A 25,209-nucleotide genomic window follows, 5' to 3' on the forward strand; every position below is an offset into this window, starting at 1 on the left:
AGGCCTTACTCCTCCTGATGCAGAAATGCTATACATGCAAGAAGTAGAGAGAATGGAGGGCTATGGTGAAGAGACCTATCCTGCAAAGGTAAACAGGGCTTTAATCTTTGTCTCAGTTCCTTTTTCCCCTATGTAAAAAGGATTACTTCCTGCCAAAAAGAAATAAAACCCCAAGCCACACCACCCCTTTTCTCCCCCAGAATTGTTAAAGCAGTTGCTTCTCATGTAACTTTCCTTTCAAAGACTTTTTTCTGTATTTGCATATTTTGCTACTTCATACAGGACAGCCAAGGAAGTGACATATTCATTGGAGCGTGTCTTGATGGTATCTTTGTGAAACACAAAAATGGTCGTCCTCCTGTTGTATTTAGGTTGGTATTGTTCTTTCTTAAAATATCTTTGTGCACTTCAAATTTTAGGTGTGTTCCTCACTAGCAGGAATGTGAGGAATGTGGTAGATATGATGTGTATTTATTAATTTGATAAAACCTGAACATAGTCTTGTAGTCATCACGCTACAGTGAATACTGAAGTCCATGGGAATTTTTCAATATATAGACTGCAGGATGAATCTCTTTAAACCAGATTAATTTGGAGAGATGAACATTTAATGTAAATTCCATTGCAAAACATTTCTGGAGTCAAAAAGAAACAATTCTCTATGCATAGAGCATCTTAAGTCCTCAGATGGGGACATTAGGTTACTTAGAAATATTCAGTTGTAAAATTATCCAGGAGTTCCTTTTATATATCATGTATAAAAGAAATAGGGGAGAGTCACTTGATAACATTTATTTCATTATTTTGAATTAATACATTGTTTTAGTTTATTTTTTAATGTTCTGATAGTTAAATTGTACATATAGACTTGTCTACAACTTACCTAACAGTTAAAATTCAGTCTTTATGTGAAACAGCCTGGTTCCCACTGACTTGAAGCGGGGTTGCTTGGGCATCTTTGGATAGAATTTGGAATGAATTTTTTAAAATACATATTGAGAGGGGTTTTTTTTTGTTAAAGAATCTTTAGTAATGTGTAGTTATTGCTAGAGCAAGAAAAGCTTTATACTTGGTGAATTTTAATCCTCTAGAATAGAATTTTTTGGCTGATTATGAACTGAAATTTGAAATCCTGTGATCCAACAGTTACTGGAAATCATGGTGAATTTCAGGGGTTATAGAAGGTAGCAACTGTGCTTCCTACTGTTTTTGTTTAATATAATTATTAAATACAGTACTGTTAACTGTTGTTCACAAAATTCTCTGTCTCTGCTGCTGAGAGGGGAGCTGAAGCGGAAGAAGTACCCTATTCTGCTTTTTTGCAGAATGAAGCAACAAAAGCTCTGCTGACTGATTTTCCAAGCACACAGGGGAGAGGAATAAAGCTTTGTCTGTGCATTTCATATGATTTCCCAAAGAACTGTGTATGCAGGGTCTGTGTAAACATAAGAAAATACTTGCACATGGGAGAGCATCAGAAAGTATTCACATTCCGATTTCAGGATCTAGTTTTCTGCTCTTTGCTTATTTGTTGTATGACTGTGGGCAGTTCTACTGGGGATAGAGATACCATATTTGGGTGGCAAAAAAGCATGGACAAATGACCCACTAGTACAATTTACAAAGGCTGGTTTATGCGTAAGATTGGTTCAAGTAATTTCATAATTATGTCCATAAATGCCTATGAACCGAGGCCTTAAATTGCAGGAGTCTTTGTTATAAATCAGAATGGGGTCATTACTGTTTCTCTACCTCACAAATCTGATTTTCAGTAGCTACAGAAAATGCTATCAGCCCCATCTATGTGATGAAGATGGAAGTCATATAAACACCTTTAGAGAGATCATGCTTTTTCCCTGTGTTTGTGCACACCAGGACATTCTTTTAATAAATCAATGATACAGGCTTTATTTACAGTAACACAATACTAATGATCTAACTGCATTTGTATTTAACAAGAAGTTGAAGAAATATATGGTATTATATTTCTTGCAATCGAAATTTTTCTCATTTGTCAATATGCAAGAGAGTTCTTGAAAATATGTATAATAATGCCTTAATGGCTTTGTTGAATGTAGATTCCGCCCCCCCCCCCCCACTGTATGGTTTGCTTTCAAGCACTTGGCACGTTATAATTTACTGATAACTAAATTTGTCTAAATTTGATTTAAAAAAAACACAACAACAAACAAAAAAAAAAATTCCAAAAAACCAAAAAACAGTTGAAAGAATTTCAAGTGGAAGACAAGTAACAAACTTGTTATTGTACGTGGAAGTGATGGTCTGCAACTTGTTCAGATAGATTGCTGAACTTTTTATTTGTCCTCAGTTTTTTATCTGTATTTTTGGTAGGGATTCTGTTCTTCAGTTGCATTTTCTGTGGTTTGAAAATCAGAGCTTGACAGTCATGTTCTATCACTTTTGTTTGCAGGTGGCATGATATTGCCAACATGTCCCACAACAAATCTTTTTTCGCATTAGAGCTGGCAAACAAAGAAGAGACAATCCAATTCCAAACTGTGAGTAGATTTTTAGTTCTGTTTTTTGCACTAAGGCATCAGGAAATAAAAACCACAAATTAAGACTGCTAACTTAACTCAAAGGATAAAATCTACTTTTTCTATATTTAGCAACTTTGATCTGTATGAGTGAGTCCAAAGTAATAATTCTGTCTCTGGCTACCTTTCTGCAGGAAGGCATTAAAAATCTGTTCTTTGACGTTTAGTACATTGACAAGTTTGGTTCGGATGGTCATAAACATTTTCATCCATTCTAGGAAAATTTCTAGCATGTTTTTTTGACTTTTAAATCAGTGGCATTGAAAGATAAACATCTTAGAGCTTTGCTGGAATGGGCCACGTCGTTCCTTGTAGAATTAATTCTGTGTAGCATCTACAAGTTGCCTTTGTCAAAAAGGCAGCTGTTGACAATCTTATGGCATGATATATATATATACTGTAAATATATACTGTTAGTGTTATAGCTGATAAGAGTGTCTTCAACAGAAGGCTTCTACTTTCAACTTTTATAAATCTAATAAAATAGTCTAGAGTGAATGTTCACATCCACAAAGTACAGTTTTAAGGAAAATCTGGTGACCGTAATGAAGTTATATTAAAATGAAATTAGTCAATGATAATGTGATCTTAAAAATTTCAGTGGCTTGTCTGAAAGCAAGTGAAGGGTATGCATATTTGGTTTTAATATGCGAATTTTGGTTTTGTTTTTTTGGCAGGAAGATATGGAAACAGCAAAATATGTGTGGAGGATGTGTGTGGCTAGACACAAATTTTACAGACTAAATAAATGCAGCCTGTAAGTAGAATACATTAGCAGAACTCTCAGTGCCCTTAAAGCTTCCATTAGGAAGTGAAATCTTCTATAACCTCTGTGATGTCTTTAGTGTCCTTTTCAGATGGTAGAAATTAACAAGTTGAGTTTTTTTTTCTTTTTTGACAAAATACTTATTACCAGTTTCTCAAACATGTTCTGCTTTATACAGAGGACATTATTAAACACAGAAATCTTAGCAAAAGTAATAGTGTTTGGCCCCTGCTGCTGGATCTCAGTGCTGTGACAGATTTTAGTTTCTTTGGGGGCTATGATTGCTAGAATGTTTGTGAGCTACTGGAGTCACTGGGATTTTGGCCTGGGTTTGGGTGAACTGCTCTGAAAGGGCACTCTAGAGGCCTTTAGAAGGGTGGGAAGTGTATGTGAAGCACTCCTGAAATGTGCTGGATTGACAGCTGAGAGGTATGTGGTCCTTTGGATATCCATGGAATCTGTATAGCTCAAGTAGCACCAGTGCAAAGTAAATTTAATACAATTCATCAAATTAAATTTAAATGGGCTGATCTCCAACTTGTAAATCAAGGGCTGGAATTTTAGCTACTCCACTGGTACAGCTTTCCTTCAGTTAAGTTACTTCAGTCAAAGAATAGAGAATTAGACCCAGTGAATAGTCTGTCATTAAAAAAGCATGATTCACAAATGTTCCATTCCTCTTCTTTGTACAGGAGAAGATACCTATGGAGAGGTTGGTCCAAATTTTGTTCAGGCAGTGGAAAGATGATGGGATATTTTGTACTACAGTAACTTGCTAGTGTGTTTAATGCTGATTTATATTAGAAGAGCAAGATTCATTTGGAACAGTGTAGACCTCATACCTCTAAGCTTGTAAACCTGGATGCCTTTTGAAAGGGATAAGAAATCTTGGTAGAAGTAGTGCATTTGTCGGACTTCTGCATTGCTATCTGAATAATCTTAGTTACATGGTTCTGTATTGAATGTCAGTCTCTAGGATTACTCATTTTAACCCTTTCATCACAATATAGTTTTATTAATAAGTAAAAAGTCCTCAAAAAAATGTTTCTGATTATCTCTACTCTAAGATTCCCTGTCATCTGGTCCTGTTGCTGAAAACCGTCTTATGCATGCCTGTATTAACTTCAGGTTTTGTTGTTTGTTTTGTTTTGTTTTCTCTTTATCTGTACATACCTTGTCTTTAGAGACTCCTTGGACTCTCCATCTGAGGAGGGCTCTCAGAAATCTTCCCTCATTCTTTCACTTCCACGCTTTCCAATCCTTTCTCGTCCTTCATTTCCCAAAGGGTGAGCTGAAAATCATCTTTCTTTCTGAAATCTGGCAGTTCCTGCATTTTATTATTATGCCATCTCTTGACCTATGTCTTGATACAGGAGGCAGAGTACAAATGCAGCATAGGATGGGGAAAAAGGAGCTTAAGGTTTTCGGACCTTATATCCTGGAGGCAATCCAACAATTTATGAAAATTTATTGCTGTTAGCTTGAATGTTAGAATATGCAAATGCTCATGCAGTATGGTCACATTTTCCAGTTCCTGTAACGTCCAAAACTACATTCTGTAAACAATTTCATGTCTAGTCTTGTAGAACAGGTAACTTACAGTATGAGATTTTACATGGGGTTCAAATTTGGAACTAGTCCCTAGTTGCTCTGCTGCTTTTTCTGCCTTGCTGCAGTGCTTCAGGGACATCTCCTTTTTATGCTTCATAGAAAAGAGGCAAAGAAATAACTGAAGCAATTTTCATCCTGGTTTTATGATTCTGCCCATACTGTCTGTGATGGTGGTTTATGCACAGAGCTCTTTCCACTTGAGACAGCTGGGGAGAGCTATTTAACTCAGGGCCTGGCTCCAAGAAATGTAGGGTGATTTTTAGCTGAACTTGGGAGTACTTTTCAAGCGTTGAAATAGGTCTTGGTGTTGTTAAGAAAAATTTCTCACTATAAAACTTCTTCTGTAGACAAACCCAGACTGTTACAGTGAATCCTGTTAGAAGGCGGTCTTCATCCAGGATGTCTATGGTAAGGAGAGCAAATAGTTTTATGTTTGCATTTTCATGAATTTCAATTGACTTTGAATCAGGCATTAATTTCCTTCAGTGAGATAAAATGAACAGTAAAAATGATGAGTCTAGTACGTGAGGAACTGTTTCAGACTTGTAGAAAAAGCTGCTATGGAATACCCAAATTATGGAATTACAGTAATTGCAGTGAAAAATATTTTAAACACTTCTATTTTTATTTTGATTGCTTTGTATCTAGGAGACTCTCCTAGATGTCAGATGGCAAGATACAGTCTTGAGTTGGTGGTGTGTAGTTTTGGTTTTGATTCCTTTTTTTTATTGTTTCTTGTGTGACCTCACAGGAAAAATTTACAGATTGCAGATTTAGAGAAATGGTTTAAGATTAAGGCTTTGTGTGTTTGCATGTGTGTATTATACATTATATATTATATATATTATACATTACATATAAAAAAATCTTCAAGACTTATTTTTAAAATTAATCATGAGTTTTTAACTAACAATAAGATGCTTGCTTTCTTAGCCCAAGCCTCAGCCTTATATGATGCCTCCACCACCTCAGCTTCATTACAATGGTCATTATACTGAACCATATGCATCATCCCAAGGTAAGTTCATTAAATCCAAGGCTACACTACACAATTTTAGAAGGCAAAGGCTGTAATTTGCACTTACAGCTACCTTAGCTAGAGCTAGATAAATTCATAGGGTGAACATGGGATAGGTTTATACTACAGCACTCATTGAAGTGCTTATAGTCATTTAGGCTAATGTGAAATACAATCATAGAATCATATAATCATAGAATCATTTAGGTTGGAAAAGACCCTTAAATCACTGAGTCCAACCATTAACCTGACAGTGCCAAGTCCTAAGCATGTCCCTAAGCACCACATCTACATGTCTTTTAAATACCTCCGGGGATCACGACTCCACCACTTCCGTGGGCAGCCTGTTCAAATGCTTGACAACCCTTTCAATTAAGAAATTTTTCCTAATATCTAATCTAAACCTCCCCTGATGCAACTTGAGGCCATTTCCTCTTGTTCTATTGCTTGTTTTTTGGGAGAAGAGACAAACACCCACCTTGCTACAACCTCCTTTCAGGTAGTTTTAGAGAGCAGTAAGGTCTTCTCTCAGCCTCCTTCTCTCTAGGCTAAACAACCCCAATTCCCTCAGCCGCTCCTCCTCTATATCCTCTCCTATGGTATATGAGTAAAGTTAGTTATGATAGCATATACAGCAACTATATATAGACTGTAGTCCCTTGCTGTTTGACTGATCTCGAGATCAGTGCATACCCTGGTGTAGATGTTCTTTCTTTCAGTTAGTGTGGTTTAAGATTGATAAGGATTTTGTTTAACTTGAACTGAAATTTGGCAAACCTATCCTAAGCAGAAGAAAGCCATTCTTACACTGAGATGGTGTTTTCCAATAGGAATTTGCATCATCTAAATGAACATAATAGATTATTGTGGTATACATACCTTCATTATCAACAACAAAAAGCTGGGATTGTTTTGGTTTGGGGTTTAGTTTTTTTTCCTTCCCATTTCAATATGTAGCTAAGAATAACTGAGATTTTGAAAATATGAAACATTGGTTAGCTACATCTTAATAGAAGATATCTTTGTTTGATGTCTTGGACATAAAGGTTGTTCTTAAACTTTACTTTCAGATAACCTCTTTGTGAACAATCAGAATGGATACTACTGTCACTCTCAAACTAGCTTGGATAGAGCCCCTCATGACTACACTGGTCGGATCCGCAATGGTAGTGTCTATAGTGCACACAGCACAAACTCCTTGAACAATCCACAACATTACTTGCAGCCATCCCCCATGTCCTCTAACCCAAGCATTACTGGAAGCGATGTCCTCAGAACTGATTATGTTCCATCGCATAGACATAGTGCGCTAATACCACCCTCTTATCGTCCCACGCCGGACTATGAAACTGTGATGAGACAGCTCAACAGGGGAATGGTGCACACAGATAGGCAGAGCCATTCAATGAGAAATCTTAACATCAGCAATTCATATGCTTACAGCAGGCCTGATGCCTTAGTTTATAGTCAACCTGAAATACGAGAACATGCTCACTTCGCTTCCCCACAATCTAACCATTATCCATTTAACCTCAACTACAGTTTTCACAGTCAATCCCCCTATCCCTATCCTGCTGAAAAGCGCCCAGTTGTTGGGGCAGTCAGTGTGCCTGAGTTGACAAATGTGCAGCTCCAGGCTCAGGACTATCCAGCACCAAATATCATGAAGACCCAAGTCTATCGACCTCCTCCCCCATACCCATACCCAAGACCTGCAAATAGTACTCCAGACCTTTCACGACATATCTACATTAGCAGCAGTAATCCAGATCTTATCACGAGGCGAGTGCACCATTCTGTCCAGACGTTTCAGGAAGACAGCCTGCCTGTGGCACATTCTCTTCAGGAAGTCAGTGAACCTCTAACATCAGCACGCCATGCTCAGCTGCAGAAAAGGAACAGTATTGAAATAGCAGGCTTGACTCCCAGCTTTGAAGGAATAAGAATTAAAGAGAGGACCATGTCAGCTTCTGCAGCAGATGTGGGTCTTCCAAGAGTTATCTCAGAAGGATCACAGCCCAACATTCTGATGGAGAGAACAAAGCAAAAAGAAACTGAGCAAGAAGAGAGTGTGAACTGTGATCATAAGAAAACTCTTTCAGATGCCACTATGCTGATTCACAGTAGTGAGGAAGAAGAAGAATTTGAAGAAGAAAACAAGGCTAGTACAAATCTTTCTCCCCTCCCTGAGGATCAGACTCAAACTTCATCTGTTATGGGTGGTTATTCTCGTGAGTCAGTACTCAACTACCCTTATAGCTCTGTTGCTTCGTCTGCTGGCCCTTTGCATATTCTTGAGCCTAAATTGCATATTATAGAGACAGAAAAGAGAATGAAAGATATGAGCCCCATTCATTTACTAGTAGAAAGTCAGGTACAGAGAAGAGGAGAAGGACTGCTTACGCCATCTATGTCAGAATCTGATCTTACAACATCAGGGAGATACAGAGTAAGGAAAGATTCATTAAAGAAGAGACCTGTGTCCGATCTTTTGTCTGGGAAGAAGAATATTGTGGACGGCCTTCCCCCACTAGGTGTAAGTGGATACTATTCCTCTTGTTTTGTGTTGTTCTATAGCAGGAGTTGTGTCAGGGTTTGTTTGAGGTTTGGGGGTTTTTTTTAATCAACCTGAGATGCTTTTAAAACATGTGAATTAAAAGCTAACTTAAGCTTGACCTTTATTTTTCTGCTTTTCCCTGATTAGATTTGCTTAGCCATGTTTGAGTTGTTTGTGTAGTCCCCCCACACAAATCCAGCTGTGCAGCTTCTGTCCATCTGGTATAGCTAACCTGGCTAGCAACTGTAGGACGAGCTAACTTAAAGTCAGTTCATAGATCCCAAATTCTGCCATACCAGTCCTTATCTGGAACAGAAGCAATTCTTTCCATTCCACTACCAGCTTTCTAATCTTCCTCTCACTGAAAAATTGGATGTAACTGAATGTTTACATTTTTTAATTTGTTTACTTTCTTCTTCTGACCTAAGAGGGGGACCTGACACATTAGGCAATAAATTCTTTCCTTGCATTCTCTTCTTTCCTCCATCACTTCTCTTTTCATATCCTTTCCCATTTGCCTTCTCTTCAAGCTGTTTTTATTCCACTAAAGGTAGGATCTTGCTTACCATGTCTCTTTCCAACTCCAATCTTATGAAGCCATAAATAGTGAACAACTGCAAGTTTCACCTTGCCTGTAATTCCCACCTCTTGGAAACATCAAAGTCTGTGTGGGACTGTACAACTTCACTGGCAGTCCTTACCACTCATTTTGTTTTCAATTTTTGTTCAGTTTTATGGAAGTCTGTGGCACATATCAGGTGCTAATGGAGGAAGAACACTGTTGTTATTATTTCACCTTTTAGGATTGATTGCTAACTTTGCCTGCCTGAGGTAGTGTCAAGTAGATTTCTGCACAAATTGGGCTGCAGTAGAACTACCATATAACTTCTACTGCTGTAGTAACTGCTATAGCTGTTGCTGCAAAAACTAATTATGCAAAAGCTATGTATTTAGATAGTTTCTGCTTTCACTACTTTTTGTCTGTCAGACTTCCTATACATGGAGCTAATACTTTGAAATGTACCTTTATCAGATACAATTAATTTTATAATTGTGTATGTTTATCTAAATCTCCTTCCTCCTGTTTAGTACGTGGATATAGGAAAAAAAGGTGATCTCTTTCTCCTTGTGTTCACATTTAGATAGTCACTTAGTATTTTGTTCTTCAAAAGGTCCATTTTCAGACACTAATTTGTTTACATAAATCATAGCCTGCCTTTTCCTTCTAACACCTATATAAATGTTCAAGTCAACCTTTCTTTGAAATTAAATTTATATTAGAACTTATTCACTGGAAATGTTCAATAAAATACTTTCTAGTTCAGTAACATCTAAGAGTGTCATTGCATAACAGAGAATATTACCTTTCTGTATTCAATATTGAGATGAATATCCCGGTAACAAAGCTGGCCCCTACCAATGTTTGCACATTTTGCTTTTCAATAAACTCTTACTGTCGTGTTTGTGTTCACTTTTAAATGTGACCTCATCCTCTTTGCTTTGTCTTCCTATTCCTTACTACCATTTAGGTTTTGAAAGCGTTGATTCTCATTCAACCAGCATATTCACTCACGTTTTCAGTGTATTTTTAACAACCACACTTAGCAACTGTAGGAATGATGAAATTTTCTCTTATACTTTTTAAGAATCATTTGAATTTATTCTTTCATAAAAATCCCTCTTTGGTATTTTTCTCAAATAATGAATGGTAATTTCAATAATTTAGATTCATGGCTTGGTTCAGGGCTAAGATCTGTATGCAGTTCTGTGTTCATGTTTTGTATGTGCAGTTTGTTGCAAGCTTAGTCAACCATTTAACTATATCCAAATATCTTACAGCTTTATGTTCATTGTTATGGCCACTTGTAGGGAAGAAAAGTGCCTGCAAACTGAATAGTAAGGAATAGTGAATAATTTTTATGCACTTTTGGGATTGGAAAGTGATTTCAGTTCTGTCCAAGAATGTTAATTATGCAGGGTTGTCACCTCACACCCTTGGTTGTGAGCTTTGTGGGCAATAATATTTGTCATTCTTATGGAGTTCAATTAACTCGTCTGGAATGAAACCAGACTTGTGCTGTGTCCCTGGAGGAATGTAGTCCCACCACCCTAATCTCTCACTGCAGTGCTTAGGAGAAAAAAAAAAGTCAGAGCTGTTTGCAGAAGGGGTCAAAGAAGTATCCTTTGCTTACTTGAACTCATTTGATTTCTACTTTATAACTTCATCAGATATTTAAGAATATTTACAAGTTTTAGCTTTTATTTTGCAGGGTATGAAAAAGAATAAAAATGATACAAAAAAATTAGGGCCTCTAAAGCTAGCTGCCCTAAATGGACTAGCTTTGACTAGAATGCCTCTGACAGATGAGGGGAAGGAAGAATCAACAAGAGCAACAAATGACGAACGGGTATGTTGAAGTTCTTTAATGCTTGATTTCTCTCTTACACTAGTGATTTTTCAAAATTAAATGTATGTGAGTGAGTGGTGCTTTGTGTTGACTTTAAAATGCTTCAGATTCAAAGCAACTCAAATACTGAGAACAGAAACAAAAGAAAGAATGAGACTACTGATTGGTAAGTGAGTGCTGGACGTATTGAGCATAACTCTGATTTTTCTTTAAGATTTAAGATGACAGATTATAATTCACCCTTTGAACATATGTGAAGCAAATTATCTAGTATCTACTGATACGTTTTGGTGCCAAGTCCTTCTGTTTTCTCCCTTAATTTTGAGGTTTTCCAGACTGAATATGCATGAAAATTAAAATTTGGAGCATGAAATTGGACTTAGCTGTAATTATTATCATATTTGAAAAATCCTGGCAGTCAGGTGAAGTTCCCGATGACTGGAAGAAGGGTAATATAACCCCCATTTTCAAGAAGGGGAAGGTGGAAGACCCGGGGAACTACAGACCAGTCAGCCTCACCTCTGTGCCTGGCAAAATCTTGGAACAGTTTCTCCTGGAAAACATGCTAAGGCACATGAAAAACAACGAGGTGGTTGGTGACAGCCAACATGGCTTCACTAAGGGGAAATCCTGCCTGACCAATTTGGTGGCCTTCTATGATGGAGCCACGGAACTGATGGACAGGGGCAGAGCAGTTGATGTCATCTACCTGGACTTGTGCAAAGCATTCGACACTGTCCCACATGACATCCTTGTCTCTAAATTGGAGAGACATCAATTTGATAGATGGACCACTTGGTGGATAAAAAACTGGCTCGATGGCCGCACGCAAAGAGTTGTGGTAAATGGCTCGATGTCCAGTTGGAAACCTGTAACGAGTGGTGTCCCTCAGGGATCGGTGTTGGGACCGGTCCTGTTCAACATCTTTGTCGGTGACATGGACAGTGGGATTGAGTGCGCCCTCAGCAAGTTTGCCGACGACACCAAGCTGTGTGGTTCGGTTGATACGCTGGAGGGAAGGGATGCCATCCAGAAGGACCTTGACACGCTTCTGAGGTGGGCCGATGCCAACCTTATGAAGTTTAACCAAGGCAAGTGCAAGGTCCTACACCTGGGTCGGGGCAACCCCAGGCACTGCTACAGGCTGGGCAGAGAAGAGATTCAGAGCAGCCCTGCAGAAAAGGACTTGGGGGTGTTGGTTGACGAGAAGCTTAACATGAGCCGGCAGTGTGCGCTTGCAGCCCAGAAAGCCAACCGTATCCTGGGCTGCATCAAAAGAAGCGTGGCCAGCAGGTCGAAGGAGGTGATCCTGCCCCTCTACTCTGCTCTTGTGAGACCCCACTTGGAGTACTGCGTACAGTTCTGGTGTCCTCAACATAAAAAGGACATGGAGCTGTTGGAGCGAGTCCAGAGGAGGGCCACGAGGATGATAAGAGGGCTGGAGCACCTCCCATATGAAGACAGGCTGAGAAAGTTGGGGCTGTTCAGCCTGGAGAAGAGAAGGCTGCGTGGTGACCTCATAGCAGCCTTCCAGTATCTGAAGGGGGTCTACAAGGATGCTGGGGAGGGACTCTTCCTTAGGGACTGTAGTGGTAGGACAAGGGGTAATGGGTTCAAACTTAAACAGAGGAAGTTTAGATTAGATATAAGGAAGAAGTTCTTTACAGTGAGGGTGGTGAAGCACTGGAATGGGTTGCCCAGGGAGGTTGTGGATGCTCCATCCCTGGCGGTGTTCAAGGCCAGGTTGGACAGAGCCTTGAGCCACATGGTTTAGGGCAAGGTGTCCCTGCCCATGGCAGGGGGGTTGGAACTAGATGATCTTAAGGTCCTTTCCAACCCTTACGATTCTATGATTCTATGATTAGTTATTAATAACATTTTTACAATAAATTTTGTAGTTAAATTGCATCCACAGGGTACTGCTTGTGCAAACTGTATTTATCTGTTTTCCTTGGGTGGATCCCTGAAAATATAGATGGAGCTTGTGTAATGTGCAGAAATTTTCCGTTCAGTAAAAGATCTCACATCACTGAGAGGACATCAGGTTCTGATGAATTTGAGGATCATTCTTTTAGAAATATAGGACTCCATCTGCTTGTGCCAGGGTAAACAAGATCAGAAAATATGCTTCATCCTGCCTCATATACCATTAAATAGGTGCAGGAAAGTGAAATTGAGTCAATATACAGCCTGTGGGGGGCTATGTAGAACAGTGCTTTCATCACATATCTGACCAGGGAGCAACTAGATACACCAAGGTCTGCAGTGATTATTGTATATTCTGAGACCAGTGGTCTCTTTAGAATCTGCTTCTGAGCATGGTTCAGCATCCTCAGCTGCAGACCCCCTCTAGCTCAATTTGTTGTCAGTCACTGGGCAGAGATTAGAACCTGGATCATAGAATCAGCTAGGTTGGAAAAGACCTTTAAGATCATCAAGTCCAACTGAAGGAACAGGCCAGCTCTTGCCAGCTGCAGTTTTAAGGAGCAGGCCAAGAAAATTATTTGCAAGTCACACAGTAGAAATTCAGTCGTGGAGTTTGAAGGCTTGGAGTGAGATCCACGGGAGGAAGATTTGACTGTTCCATTTTAGCACAGCTGAAATTCTTTTTGAACTATATATACACTTCTTAAATATGCTAAGGGCAAAAATTAACATTGTGTTATTGAGATACGGTTCTACATTTAGCACCTGAGTTAGTTACTTCTTACTTACAGCCATCAGCTCTTTCTGGATTGACCTTTATTGAATTCAGCCATATTATCATTCAGCTAGCTCTGCCCAAAGTGTTGAGGTAAAAGAAGAATCCATAAAGTCAAGTTATGAAGAAGATATGTCACTACAGTTTCTCTTCAGGCAGTAAAGCAAAGGTGGAATAACATAATGGGAGTAATTCCTAAAACAGTTGAGAGGAGGCAATGCAAAGTAGACATGCGACACAAAGTCCAGACTGCAGATATTTTAGAAGATGACTTTAAATTTGATTCACTGCCTGTTTCATTGCTCAGCTTCATGCTGTTATCAGTTTAAATGAGAGAATTTCACCTAAAAATCATAAAGGAGTTTGTACAGTTGATGTATTGATGTGCAAATTGTGTACGATTGAGGTTTTACACCTTCCTGTGCAACATTTGGCATTACAGTTATTTGATACAAGACACTTTTCTGACCTGATACCACAGAGCAGTTGCTGTGAGAGGCTGGGGACATGTGACATAGATGAAATTTTCTGGCTGAAATCTTACATATTATTCCTCTAATTATTGTTGGCAAAGAGATGCTGAAATTCCAGACGTGTCTTATGATTTAGAAAGAACTTGGTTTCAAAAGAATAAATTGGGTGGGTGGGGGGAAGGGAGGGAGCAGCTTGTTAAATAAATGAGATTGAATCATACTAGTAAAAAAATTCTGGAGTTTATATCTCAGCTGCAGCAAGAGGTTATAAGAAGACTTTGCGACTATATGCAAAGTTTATTATCTTCAGCTTAAGAAAATGTGGAATATTGGTAGTGAATTATCAGCTGATTGACTGACGCGAGTGTTTCATTTTATATTTTTAGATTTTTTCTCCATCCAGATGACAAAGTTGACGATATTTTTTGGATTACAAGTTTAAAGGGGACCTTTTCTAGTGATGTAATCTAACATACTATATTGAGCGGGAGGATTAATGAGTGTTTCTTGTTCAAAGATGTTTGAGGCAGTTTGTAGTATAGCATAGCTATCTGGTTTGGCCAAATATTTTTTGCCCAACTGGGTTGTCTTTATAGAAACTATGAAGTAATCTTTCTTCCAGGGGTGGTCTCCACACTTTGTGACCTAATGAAGTAACAGGCTTCTCAGTTTTCACTTGAAGAAAATTCCTGCTGGTTAGGTTTGCTTCTAATTTATTCTGGTATGTTTGTGAAAACATTAATAGCTGGAAAAGCATTGAAAAAGTAGTAAGAGAGGAAAATACATATGTTTAATCCTTCATGAATTCTCTGTTAAAATAGACTTGTCTTGGAATGTGACTTTATATGGTTATCTCTGTCTGTCTTTCAGTGTAAAGTTCTGGAACAACGGTTAGAGCAGGGGATGGTGTTTACTGAGTACGAGCGCATTCAGAAAAAAAGACTTACAGATGGTGAGTGCTCAATAGCTCGGCTTCCTGAAAATGCTGAAAGAAACCGGTTCCAGGACGTGCTTCCTTACGATGATACCAGAGTAGAGCTAGTCCCCACCAAAGAAAATAACACGGGTTACATCAATGCATCTCATATCAAGGTGAGAGAAATACTGTTGGAGAAGTATTTTCCAGTTCATGTGGTAATTAAAAATGAATTTGGCTATCAATTTTGTTTTGGTCAGATGAATGAAAAGCCCTCCATCTCTCTCTTTCCCTTCTTCTGCAGAGATTTCTTTGGGGAAAGGAGCAACATGTTTTTCCTCATTACCTAGATAACAGAGGGTTAATTATTGGAGAGGTCTTCTGCATTTCACTTCTGTATTGATCTTCTGTCTCTTTTCTCTCTGTCTAATCTCTCTCTGGATTGGTGCTAGCAGAAGGCATGTCCATTCTTTGCAGAGTTAAGAAGGCAAATAGCTTTATAACAAACTGGAGTCCTTTACAAGGATTGTGATATTTTTGAACTGCAGTAACAATCATTATTTCTTCTTTTTCTGTTCTCTGACTAGATCCACAATAGGCAGTAAGCTAGCTCCCAGCTTAAGCTTTTTTGAATGGTTAGAGGAACAGATGGAGCCAGGGGGAAAAATGATTTTTCATTATCCTCAGTTGCCTCCTTTCCCCAGCTTTAGTTCTTTAAAAGTGAAGTTGCAAGGTGACCTCGAGAATGATCAAAGCATTTTGTTCATTTTTCAATGCATTTACCTACTTGAAGCACAACTACAAATACAATTGACTTCATGCTTTCTCTGAAAAGATTTGAGATCATCAAAGCAGTAGTTGAAGTCATGTTGCTGTCTTTTTTTAATCCCACTGACATGATACCATAGTTTCTATACTTCAACTCATTCACAAATATTGAGTAACTCTTCTGATCCTTCTCAAACAAGGTAATGTTTTTTGAGGAATCAGCTAATTCTGACTCTTTAGTGCATGTAATAGCATTTACACCACGAGGGTATGAAAGCTTCTCTAAACTCCAATTCACTAGACTACCTTAAAGTCACAAAAGAGAAATAGTATTTTATTTACTCACTTTTACATTATGCTTGTGATGTAAAATACATTTATTTAGCTATATGCCTATGCAATTTTAAACATTGCGTCTCTTCTGCATCTAATGTGACAAGGTGCAGCTAAAAAATGGGTGGCAGATATAACTCACAATGGGCTCCTACTTCTGCAGTGTTGCTGTCGGTTTTCAGTTTGCGCATCTTGAAATGGATGAATTAAGAATTGGGGAAGGGGATTTTCAGTAATTACTAATCTAATGTCTTTCTTTTGCAGATCTCTGTTGGAGGCATAGAGTGGGATTACATTGCTACACAAGGCCCTTTGCAGAATACATGTCAGGATTTCTGGCAGATGATCTGGGAACAAGGGATTGCTATCATAGCTATGGTGACAGCAGAGGAAGTGAGTACAAACTGAGTCAGGTTTCTCCCAGAAAGTCTGCAGTGTTTTTGTTACGATCTGTTAGTGAAAGGGGATCTTTGCTCCAACAGGAAGACCAATCAAAGATAAATTCCTAGTAACCCCTTTGCCATCTGTCCTTGACAGAAAGTTGTGAATTTGCAAACTCTTTCTGCGGGAAAGTTGGTTTACTCAGTGAGAAACCGTTACACTGTAGTAGTACGTAATAGAAGAGAGAGACAGTTCTTACAGGAGCATTAGTTGTATGAGTGTTGTTATGTTTCTTGTTAAGCAACTATTTTACTTTTAAGGAAAGTGGGCGAGAAAAAAGCTTCAGATACTGGCCACGTCTTGGTTCAAGACACAACACTGTAACATATGGAAGATTTAAGATTACCACACGATTCCGTACTGACTCAGGCTGCTATGCAACTACGGGTTTGAAGATAAAACATCTTCTCACAGGACAGGAAAGAACAGTTTGGCATCTGCAGTATACTGACTGGCCAGAGCATGGCTGTCCAGAGGATTTAAAGGGATTTCTCTGTAAGTTGTATTTAATAGCTTTGGTTTGGGGTTGTTGGGGTGGTTTTTTTGTTTGTTTTTATTTTTGTAAATATTTTGCTGTATGTGAATTAGCTTTGATCAGTATGCCAAGCATTCTGCTGGAAAAGGTTTCTTCTCACCAGCAACAGATCCTGAATTATATTTTTAGCAGGAATATACCTGCCAGTTTGTTAAAGTGACTGTTTTTGTGTAAAGCCAAATATATAATTTACTAAAAGTTCATATAGATTAAAACATAATTGCATCACATACTACATATTTGAGTATGTTCCAGCAGTAGCAAGACGGCTATGAGCCAGCTTTGGTGGGGAATAGGGGAACAAGGCAAAGAAAGCCTTAGGAATGTTAGATGATCTTTGTAGACCTATATTGCTTTGCTTGGCATATAACTTGTGATTTATACAGGGTGTCATTTTTCTGTGGGATGTCATTTATTAAATTACTACTTTTCTAATGGTCATACAGTGTAATAGCATGGTTTATGGGGCTTCATCTCCTAATTTTTTTATTCTCATCTTGCTGAACTTCATAGCATACTTGGAAGAGATACAGTCAGTACGGCGCCATACGAACAGCACTGCGGATCCTAAAAACTCTAATCCTCCTGTACTGGTACATTGCAGTGCAGGTGTAGGACGAACAGGAGTGGTCATACTGTCAGAGATCATGATCGCTTGCTTGGAACACAATGAGGTGATCTCTTTTTCTTTCTCATGCTTTAAATAATGTTATGTAGTGGAAGAGTAGATAGCCCACCTAAGAAATGTTTAATGGCTGTTCATCTGAACTTTCCCAAGATGCAGCCTTTGGAAGAGCCCTTAGAACTATGGTTGAAAGAGCAATTCAGCAGAAGCTAATAATCTTCTAGAGTTGCCCACTTACACACTGGGTACTGGAATGATCATTTGGGTTCTTGACTTGATAAGATATTGAGTCACGGAATAGAACAAGGTATACCCTAGGCTACTAAGTATATTCCAGGATTTCACCCTGACTTTACCACTTTTACTTCATGCCTTAGTTTTAATGGATAATATTCAAAAACATGTTTTGAAGCCAGTCTCTGTGCTTGTTATTAAATATTTTGTTCCTAGGTGTAGTGTATTCACAGTATCAGTCTCAGCAGAGGACAAAGTAGTAGTTTAATAGAATAAAACCTTGTCCTGTGAGCTTTTAGCAGAAGTGAACAGCTGTAAAGTGTTTATTAATAATATAATATGCTAGCTGAGACTCAACAAACTGTTTTATTGTGCATCCCTGCCCTAACGCTGTGACAGGCTTTTGCAACCGTTAGATTTGTGAAGAGCCCTACCCCATGACATAGGCAAGTTTAACATTATGCATATTTCATAGATGAGGAGGTAGGCATGGTGTAATGCATGCACGGGCACTGAATTGTTGAAATTAGAGAAGCTGATTCTGCCCTTAGATTACTGGTACTGCTCTGAACCTCCTGCTGAGAAAGTGCAAGCCAGTCTCCTTACTCACCAGTCACTTGTAATGGTTTGTTCTCTTCCTCCAGATGCTGGACATCCCACGAGTGCTGGACATGTTGAGGCAGCAGAGAATGATGATGGTGCAGACTCTTTCGCAGTACACTTTCGTCTATGGAGTTCTCATTCAGTTTCTCAAAAGTTCTAGACTTATATAGTCACTGCCACTTCCTAAGGGACACTGCAAGAGTTTACAGAAAGAACGTTACAGTTGTCCAGTCAGACCTGCTCTCACTGGTGTTTTCTTCGTATGAAGAATCACACAGTTACCTTTTAGGGTTGGTATGTGACTCTTAAAAGTGAGTCATTGTAACAGTCCCGCAAAGCAGGATCTTCACTGGACTAAATTCTTCCCATGTTCAGCTGCAGTCATATTAGGGAATGATTTTACTTGTACTGCTCTGTAGTACTTGCATATATTCTTTAGAGTGGTGTTACTCTGGTCAAAATAAGTATATTATGGAATGGAAGTACATGGCACAATTTTACTAACGTTATGTTTTAAAACATAATTGTTAACTGTGCGAAAGCTAAACTCTGAAGGTGCACATGGGGTGAGAAGCCTGCTACTTGGGAATGTCAAGGTCTTACGCAGTTTCATTCTGTTTTCAGATATTCAGAACAATACAACTGTATTTTTTCAAATGAACTTTTGGTTTCCTCTGCTTTACTCAGCAAAATTAGAAGCCTTAGATATTTCAAGTGGTTGCTTTAAGGGCAGTTATTTTTATATTCAGCCTTTTTTAATTAAAAAAAAAACCCTCAAAACACCACAACCCAAAACTTTTTAAACAGCATAATATTTTCAGCGAAGACTGACAATGTTTGAACTAACTTTTAAAAAATCAGGAAGAAAGTATTAGGGGAAGCTATTGGTAGATACTTGTGGTGCCATGTAATAGAACTGACAAATGAAAAATGATGTTAACTGTTGATAACTTCCATTTGAGCGGAGGCAAGTTTACCTGCAACAAGCAGGGGGAAAATATTCTAATTATCTACAAGGTTGTTGGAAATAAGTGGATGAGAGAAAGTACATATTCAGTATTATTCATATATTTAGAGGACAGTTTGATTTTACTGGCTGAAATCAAAGTGGATGCAAATGTTTTAAGCACTTTTTTTCTCTGTTATTTATGTAGTTGAACATAGATACTATAATCATGCATTATTTCTTACGGTAATATACCATTACTAACCTGTAATTTTAGGAAGAGCCTTTTAAGTTGATGAAGTGAGAGAACCAAAATTGGAGTAAGAAGGTGCATAGTGGTGAAGTGGAAATGATCATATGAAACATAATGGAGGAGGCATGGCAGCAATGATTGTTGGTTTACACAGTGCAAAGGTGACCAGTAAAAATGGTTATGGTGTTCTCAGTCAAGAAAGCCTTTAAAGCACTGGAAGTTTCTGTAGAATCCTCCAGGTTATTTTGTCAGTACTAGAACAGATTTTGCTAATGCTGTGCAGTGTTGCAATGAAAAATATCCATAGAAGCCATTTGAGAACACCTGCAGAATGTAAGAGCTCTTAGAGGTAAGACTGGAGATGTGGGTATTTTAGTAGCTGTGTAGGTGGCTGAGTCAGTGGCTGTGGCATGGACCTAAAGAGAATTGTATCTCTGGTGGTTTCCGTTTTGTCCCGTGGGTCTGGTTTAATAATGGTATCCCTAAATAATCCTCTGTCTGTGGTTTTCAAATGGGGATAGTGTGATTTTTACCTGCCTTCTTAACTGTTTCGAGATGCTGAGTTGAAAATCCCTGTTCAAAAATGAACTATTAGTTTGTAGATATCTGTTTTATTTTCAAAGCAACCCTATGGTAGACCAGTCTGCAGGCATGTTTAAGTGTCCAGGTCCCTTGATACCTGCTTAGCAAAATGAAATGAGACTGAAAGTAATTTTTATTATTGGTGAAATTACTTGTTTTTTCTGAGCTATAACAAGGGTTTGTAAACTATTATGAATAATTAAAACCCCTTCAAAATAATAATTGTCTCACAAAACATTAATTAAGAATTGTGAATAAGTTGCCTCAATTTCCTCTGTAATAAGCTGCTTCCACAAAGGAAAACACATGGTCCAAATGACATTGTGCTAATAGGTCATTCTATATAGAGTATATTAAAGTATACTGTTATTCTGGTTAATCTAGTGCATTTGGTCTGCTTTCAGGCAGTCTGAATTGTTCTACTCTTAGTAAAAGTAAGATAGAATATTTCAGATGAGGGGAAAAATATGTTCTTTCTATAACTATAAAATGCCTATAAACTGCCAAATGTAAAACTGGAAGTTCAGAGGAAACCAGTTACTGAAGACATTCTTTTCTATATAAAGCTTGAAAACAAACCAATCTAACATCTCTGTGTTAACAGAAGTATTGAAAGAAACAAGCATTCTTAGCTGTTTGTATCATGCTGTGTTTTAAAAACCTCTCTAGTTTTTGCCACAGTTCACTTATATCTTCAGAAATATTTTTGAATAGGAAGGTGTGCTCTAAAATGTAGATTGTACCATTTCCACTGCTAAACTTTGGACTGTGATCTTCATAACGTGATACATGCAGCTTTTAATGAAATTATACCCAACCACAACTTCAAGCAATAATTTTTAGCGGTTCAGCAGTTACTGGGACAGAACATAAACTGTGAGACATTAAAAGCAGCAGTTAAAACAAGTGATTTAATCCTAAACTCATGGGATTATCTGAGATGGGTGAGGAAATGCATGTCTTTAGGCTTTCTTTTCTGTTTTGATGAAAGAAGCTGTGTTCACATTTAGAGGCAGTTTCTCTTTAATCTGCTAGTCACAGTCTTGATTTGTATTTTTTAAGCATAACACTGCTACCTCGTCCACTTCAGCCTTCACTTCTGTCTGTCAGCAGTCTGTGTTTGCATTAACAGACTTGATCTTAACAGGCTTGTCTTTATGTGAGCTTTCCTACTGAAAGAGCAAGATTGCTTTTGTATGTAAGCATGTGGCTCCAAGTGAGTACCGAAAATGGGCAGCTTCTCTTAAGATACCAAATGAATATAAACTTTATCAACATCCTGTAACAAAATTAATTTTAAACCTATTGTTTAGATTTTCATTTAACTTTTAAAAGAAAATACAGTTTTCAGCACTTTGTTCTGAGCCTTGAAAAAGGATGCTTTTTTACATGTAGTTGTGCTGATTGCTTCATGAAGTGTTGGACATTTTAAGAACATCCAGTGTCCAAATCCAGTCACAATATGAGCTGGGTTTTGATAAATTTTGTCAAAAGCATAAAATTCCACTATAAGCATGTTCATTTTGCCAAATGTGCTTCTGTTTCTGTGGGGATGAAACCAGATTGTTATGCAAGATTTGAGCTGACTTTTTTTTAGTAAGAAAAGTTGTGTGAAGACGTTCTTGCAAAGATGATGCTGATCTCTAGGGATGTCAGAGCTCTCAGGGATAAATAAAGGTGCTATATACTGTGAAGAGACAGATTTGACTGTTTTTTGTGGGCTAGGTGGAAAATTGCTTCTTAGCATCAAAGCTTATGAAGAGTCAGGAGAAGAAGCCACAAACTGTAGTAAGGGCTTCTGCACATTTGATTCTTTTCTTGGTTGCTCTGATGAGAGATTTTTTGGCTACTGAATCTTTGTGGTCTTGGCCTAGCAGCTCTTCCCGAGAACATGAATCAGAGCCCTGTTCATTGCAAAGATGTCACTGACTTAGCAGGCTTAGATGTAGACTGCAAATCACTCCTCACCCTGTTCTGGGAGGGAGAAGCTCCATGGTACACAGGGGAGCTTTGCATAGCTTTTCTGCAGTGTGCACAGTAGTTCTCTCCTTTTTCTGCTGTCCCCCGTGAAGAGCAGAAAAAGTTTTATGCCTCAGTATTCCTGTCCTGGGGGTACCTTTTGCACACGCAAACAGTAAAAACTACAAGTGCAGGTTTATGGTTTATATCTAGAAATACATCTAATTCAAAGAGGTGAGCAAGGCAGAGTTAAAGCTGCTCTAAGTTATCATTAACATTTAGAAAAAAAGTAAAATGAAGTAATAAGAAATAAAAGTAAAATTAATGTGTACTATAATGGAAAACATTCTTGACATTTTGAGAAATGTATTTTTGGCTCATCTTGTGATCCTGTGTACCTTTTGTTGAAGTGGATGACATTTGGAGCAACTTTCTCCGAAAAAAGCTTCTTAAATTTCGTGAGTAAGACTACCTGAGGCTGCTGCTACATTTTTCTTGTTGGAGCAGCTGAAGTTGAGTGACTCATAGATTTCAATGGCCTCTGGACCAAACTTGGGAACCGCAGGGTGGTTTATCATACAAGCTAGCTGTGGAGTAAGACCTCAGTTTTAATATCAGTAATGTTACTAAAACCCTGGACTTAAAAATAGTGAACTTATTACTATATTTCAATAGTTAGTTCAAATTATTAACTTAAAAAACCCAATGCTTCAATTGCTAAGAATGCTGTGCTTTAGGGTTTGGTTGTTTTTCAATACTGCAAAGTCATGCAATCCATAGTCCAGTCCTGCAAGATGCAAAATTCCTGCAGTTCTTCTTGATGTTGTAGGAATTAAAAAGGACTTATTGCCAAGGAAAGCTTGAGCCCTTAAAGCATGAATACTCACATGTCTGCTTTAAATTTAAATACAGATTACAAGAATTAACCAAAAGAATGCAGCAGGAATGTGCGTACATGAAGCTACAGTATTCAAAGGAAAGGCAGCTGACGGAGTTCGATACAAATTCTCTTGTGAAAGTACAAAATGTTGGAAGCAGAAAGTGAGGATTTGAGGAATGGCTGAAGGCATTTGGAGGAGGATTTGGAATGTTTTGTATCCTCAGTAGAGCTGCTAGGAACTTTTGATTCATATGGTATGTTTTTCTTGGCATGGTAGGGTAAATTAATACGTAGTCGTAGGTGTTACTTTTACTGGCTTTTTAAAATAAGATTTTTTTTTTTTTAAAAAAAACTCCAAATATTTTTTGCAGAGGTTCCGTTATTTTTACACATCCTTGTTTCCAAATGGATTTAATGCAATCCGTCAGCTCAGTTTCTGTTTACTTATTAAAGGTCATATTTTCAAACCATGGTCTCTGGTTTTACACATGCAAAATGAGGAGGAATAGGCATGCAAGCAACTTTGCAGTGATAATTTCTAATGGATGCAGGTTAGATGATTTCAAAGTCTAAATACTTTCTGAATGCAGCCAGGTGTTTACAGTAGGTATGAATTGAACCAAGCTAAGGCTGGGCTGCAAATCAAGCCCTTGAAATGAGGAATGTAACATGTGCTTAGAAGGTATGTTGTAGTACAGCATTTGCAATACAGTGATATTAAAATGATATAATACTGTGCTAAGGTAAGGGAAAAAAATCTCAAACTTCTAACACTTGTTGCAAACATATTTGTTAAAATATTTAAAATAAATAAAAAATTCCTAGTGAGATCCTGTTGGGGACCAGCTAACTTGGTGCATTCTGTTGGCACATGTTATTTTAAGGTCTACAGGGGCTGAAAAAAAAAAGGTTTTGTTAACTTCAATGAGCATTTCAAAAGACAGTTGCTAAATGGCCTGTGATTCTATTCTTTGCTATTTTCCACATGATGCTGTGTTCAGTGGTGAAGAATAACCTACAGTGTATTTGTTCTTTAGAAGTCTATTCTTCATCTCTAATTAGGGAATGAAGATAGAAATCAAATGCAAAGAATCTACTGAATAGAATTTACAACAGGTCCAGCCTGTGGCAAGTTAGAGAGCAAGGCTATAGGTACCGTAACATTTTTTTGGTTCAGAAATGTGCCAATCAAAGGTACCAAATTATTAATTGTATGAGCACAGTTTCAGAAGGTGCCTAACTTTTATAAAGGGAATTTAAATGCTGTTTTTCCCACTTGAAAATATTTAGGTAGAATTAGGAGACTTTTTAAAAATACTTCAAAGACTTTGCAAGGAAACTTGATGGAGAAAAAAACATGTAAAAACCCTCCAGTCTGTCACCTTGGTAATCCTGGATAATTCTGACAGACAAGCTGCATGTGCTCTTTACAAAGATGCTTTGAAATGCCCAATGTATCTGTCCTCTTTATGGCTGATCTGGGGGGACTTGGATGGAAATTGTAGAGGCTTGACCTGGCAGAGCAGTAAGTATGTGCACTCCTGCACACTGCTGAAATCTCTTCATCCAGTTAAAGCAAATGGATGTTCAAAGTCCTTTCAGCAGTTTTGTAGGATTGAGTCCTTAATGTCAGAGGAATGCAGGATCTGGCTCCATTTTCTTCCATTTTCACTTGAGCCAGTATGCAAGGATTTAAATGGGATTTTGTTTAAACAGTAGCAAACATGAAGTATTATTTTCTAGTACTAAGCTAGCAGTTAACATGTCTATTTTTGCTGTCTTGCCACCAATACTGTAAAAATGTATAATCAAAAAGCTTTAATTCTTGTAAGACTGAAATTGGTTTGTAAAACAATGTACAAATTATGTTTCATAGACAGAAAAGCTTGTATTACTGAATGTAATATATGTGAAATGAATATATTATAGTCTATTTTTGCCATGGAAATAAATATTTGAAGCGAGTATGAGTTTTTCTTGTTCCGTTATTAAAAGGAAAAGTCAGAGAACTTAGTTTTCATGTGTAGTCCTAGGTTGGGACT

The 25,209-nt window shown here is 37.9% G+C and overlaps 1 protein-coding gene across 6 annotated transcripts in view; it reads left to right on the plus strand.

Annotated features, from left to right (window-relative positions):
- Window positions 1-25,132, plus strand: part of PTPN21 (protein tyrosine phosphatase non-receptor type 21) — a 48,478-nt gene extending 23,346 nt beyond the window's left edge. For 4 of the 6 annotated variants that reach the window (XM_030481835.1, XM_030481836.1, XM_030481840.1 and 1 more), the window contains 14 exons: window positions 1-88; window positions 283-371; window positions 2,432-2,519; window positions 3,236-3,315; window positions 4,509-4,610; window positions 5,283-5,343; window positions 5,869-5,953; window positions 7,024-8,489; window positions 10,781-10,918; window positions 14,963-15,184; window positions 16,374-16,502; window positions 16,811-17,045; window positions 17,599-17,759; window positions 18,589-25,132. In XM_030481835.1, coding sequence (XP_030337695.1) covers window positions 1-88; window positions 283-371; window positions 2,432-2,519; window positions 3,236-3,315; window positions 4,509-4,610; window positions 5,283-5,343; window positions 5,869-5,953; window positions 7,024-8,489; window positions 10,781-10,918; window positions 14,963-15,184; window positions 16,374-16,502; window positions 16,811-17,045; window positions 17,599-17,759; window positions 18,589-18,717 — 3,073 coding nt within the window. In that variant the 3' untranslated portion in view covers window positions 18,718-25,132. The remainder of the gene's footprint in view (window positions 89-282; window positions 372-2,431; window positions 2,520-3,235; window positions 3,316-4,508; window positions 4,611-5,282; window positions 5,344-5,868; window positions 5,954-7,023; window positions 8,490-10,780; window positions 10,919-14,962; window positions 15,185-16,373; window positions 16,503-16,810; window positions 17,046-17,598; window positions 17,760-18,588) is intronic. The other 2 variants (XM_030481837.1, XM_030481839.1) reach the window with 1 other exon arrangement.
- The last annotated feature ends 77 nt before the right edge of the window (window positions 25,133-25,209 follow it).

This window comes from Strigops habroptila, chromosome 4, assembly GCF_004027225.2.
Source record: "Strigops habroptila isolate Jane chromosome 4, bStrHab1.2.pri, whole genome shotgun sequence".
NCBI classification, from domain to species: domain Eukaryota; kingdom Metazoa; phylum Chordata; class Aves; order Psittaciformes; family Psittacidae; genus Strigops; species Strigops habroptila.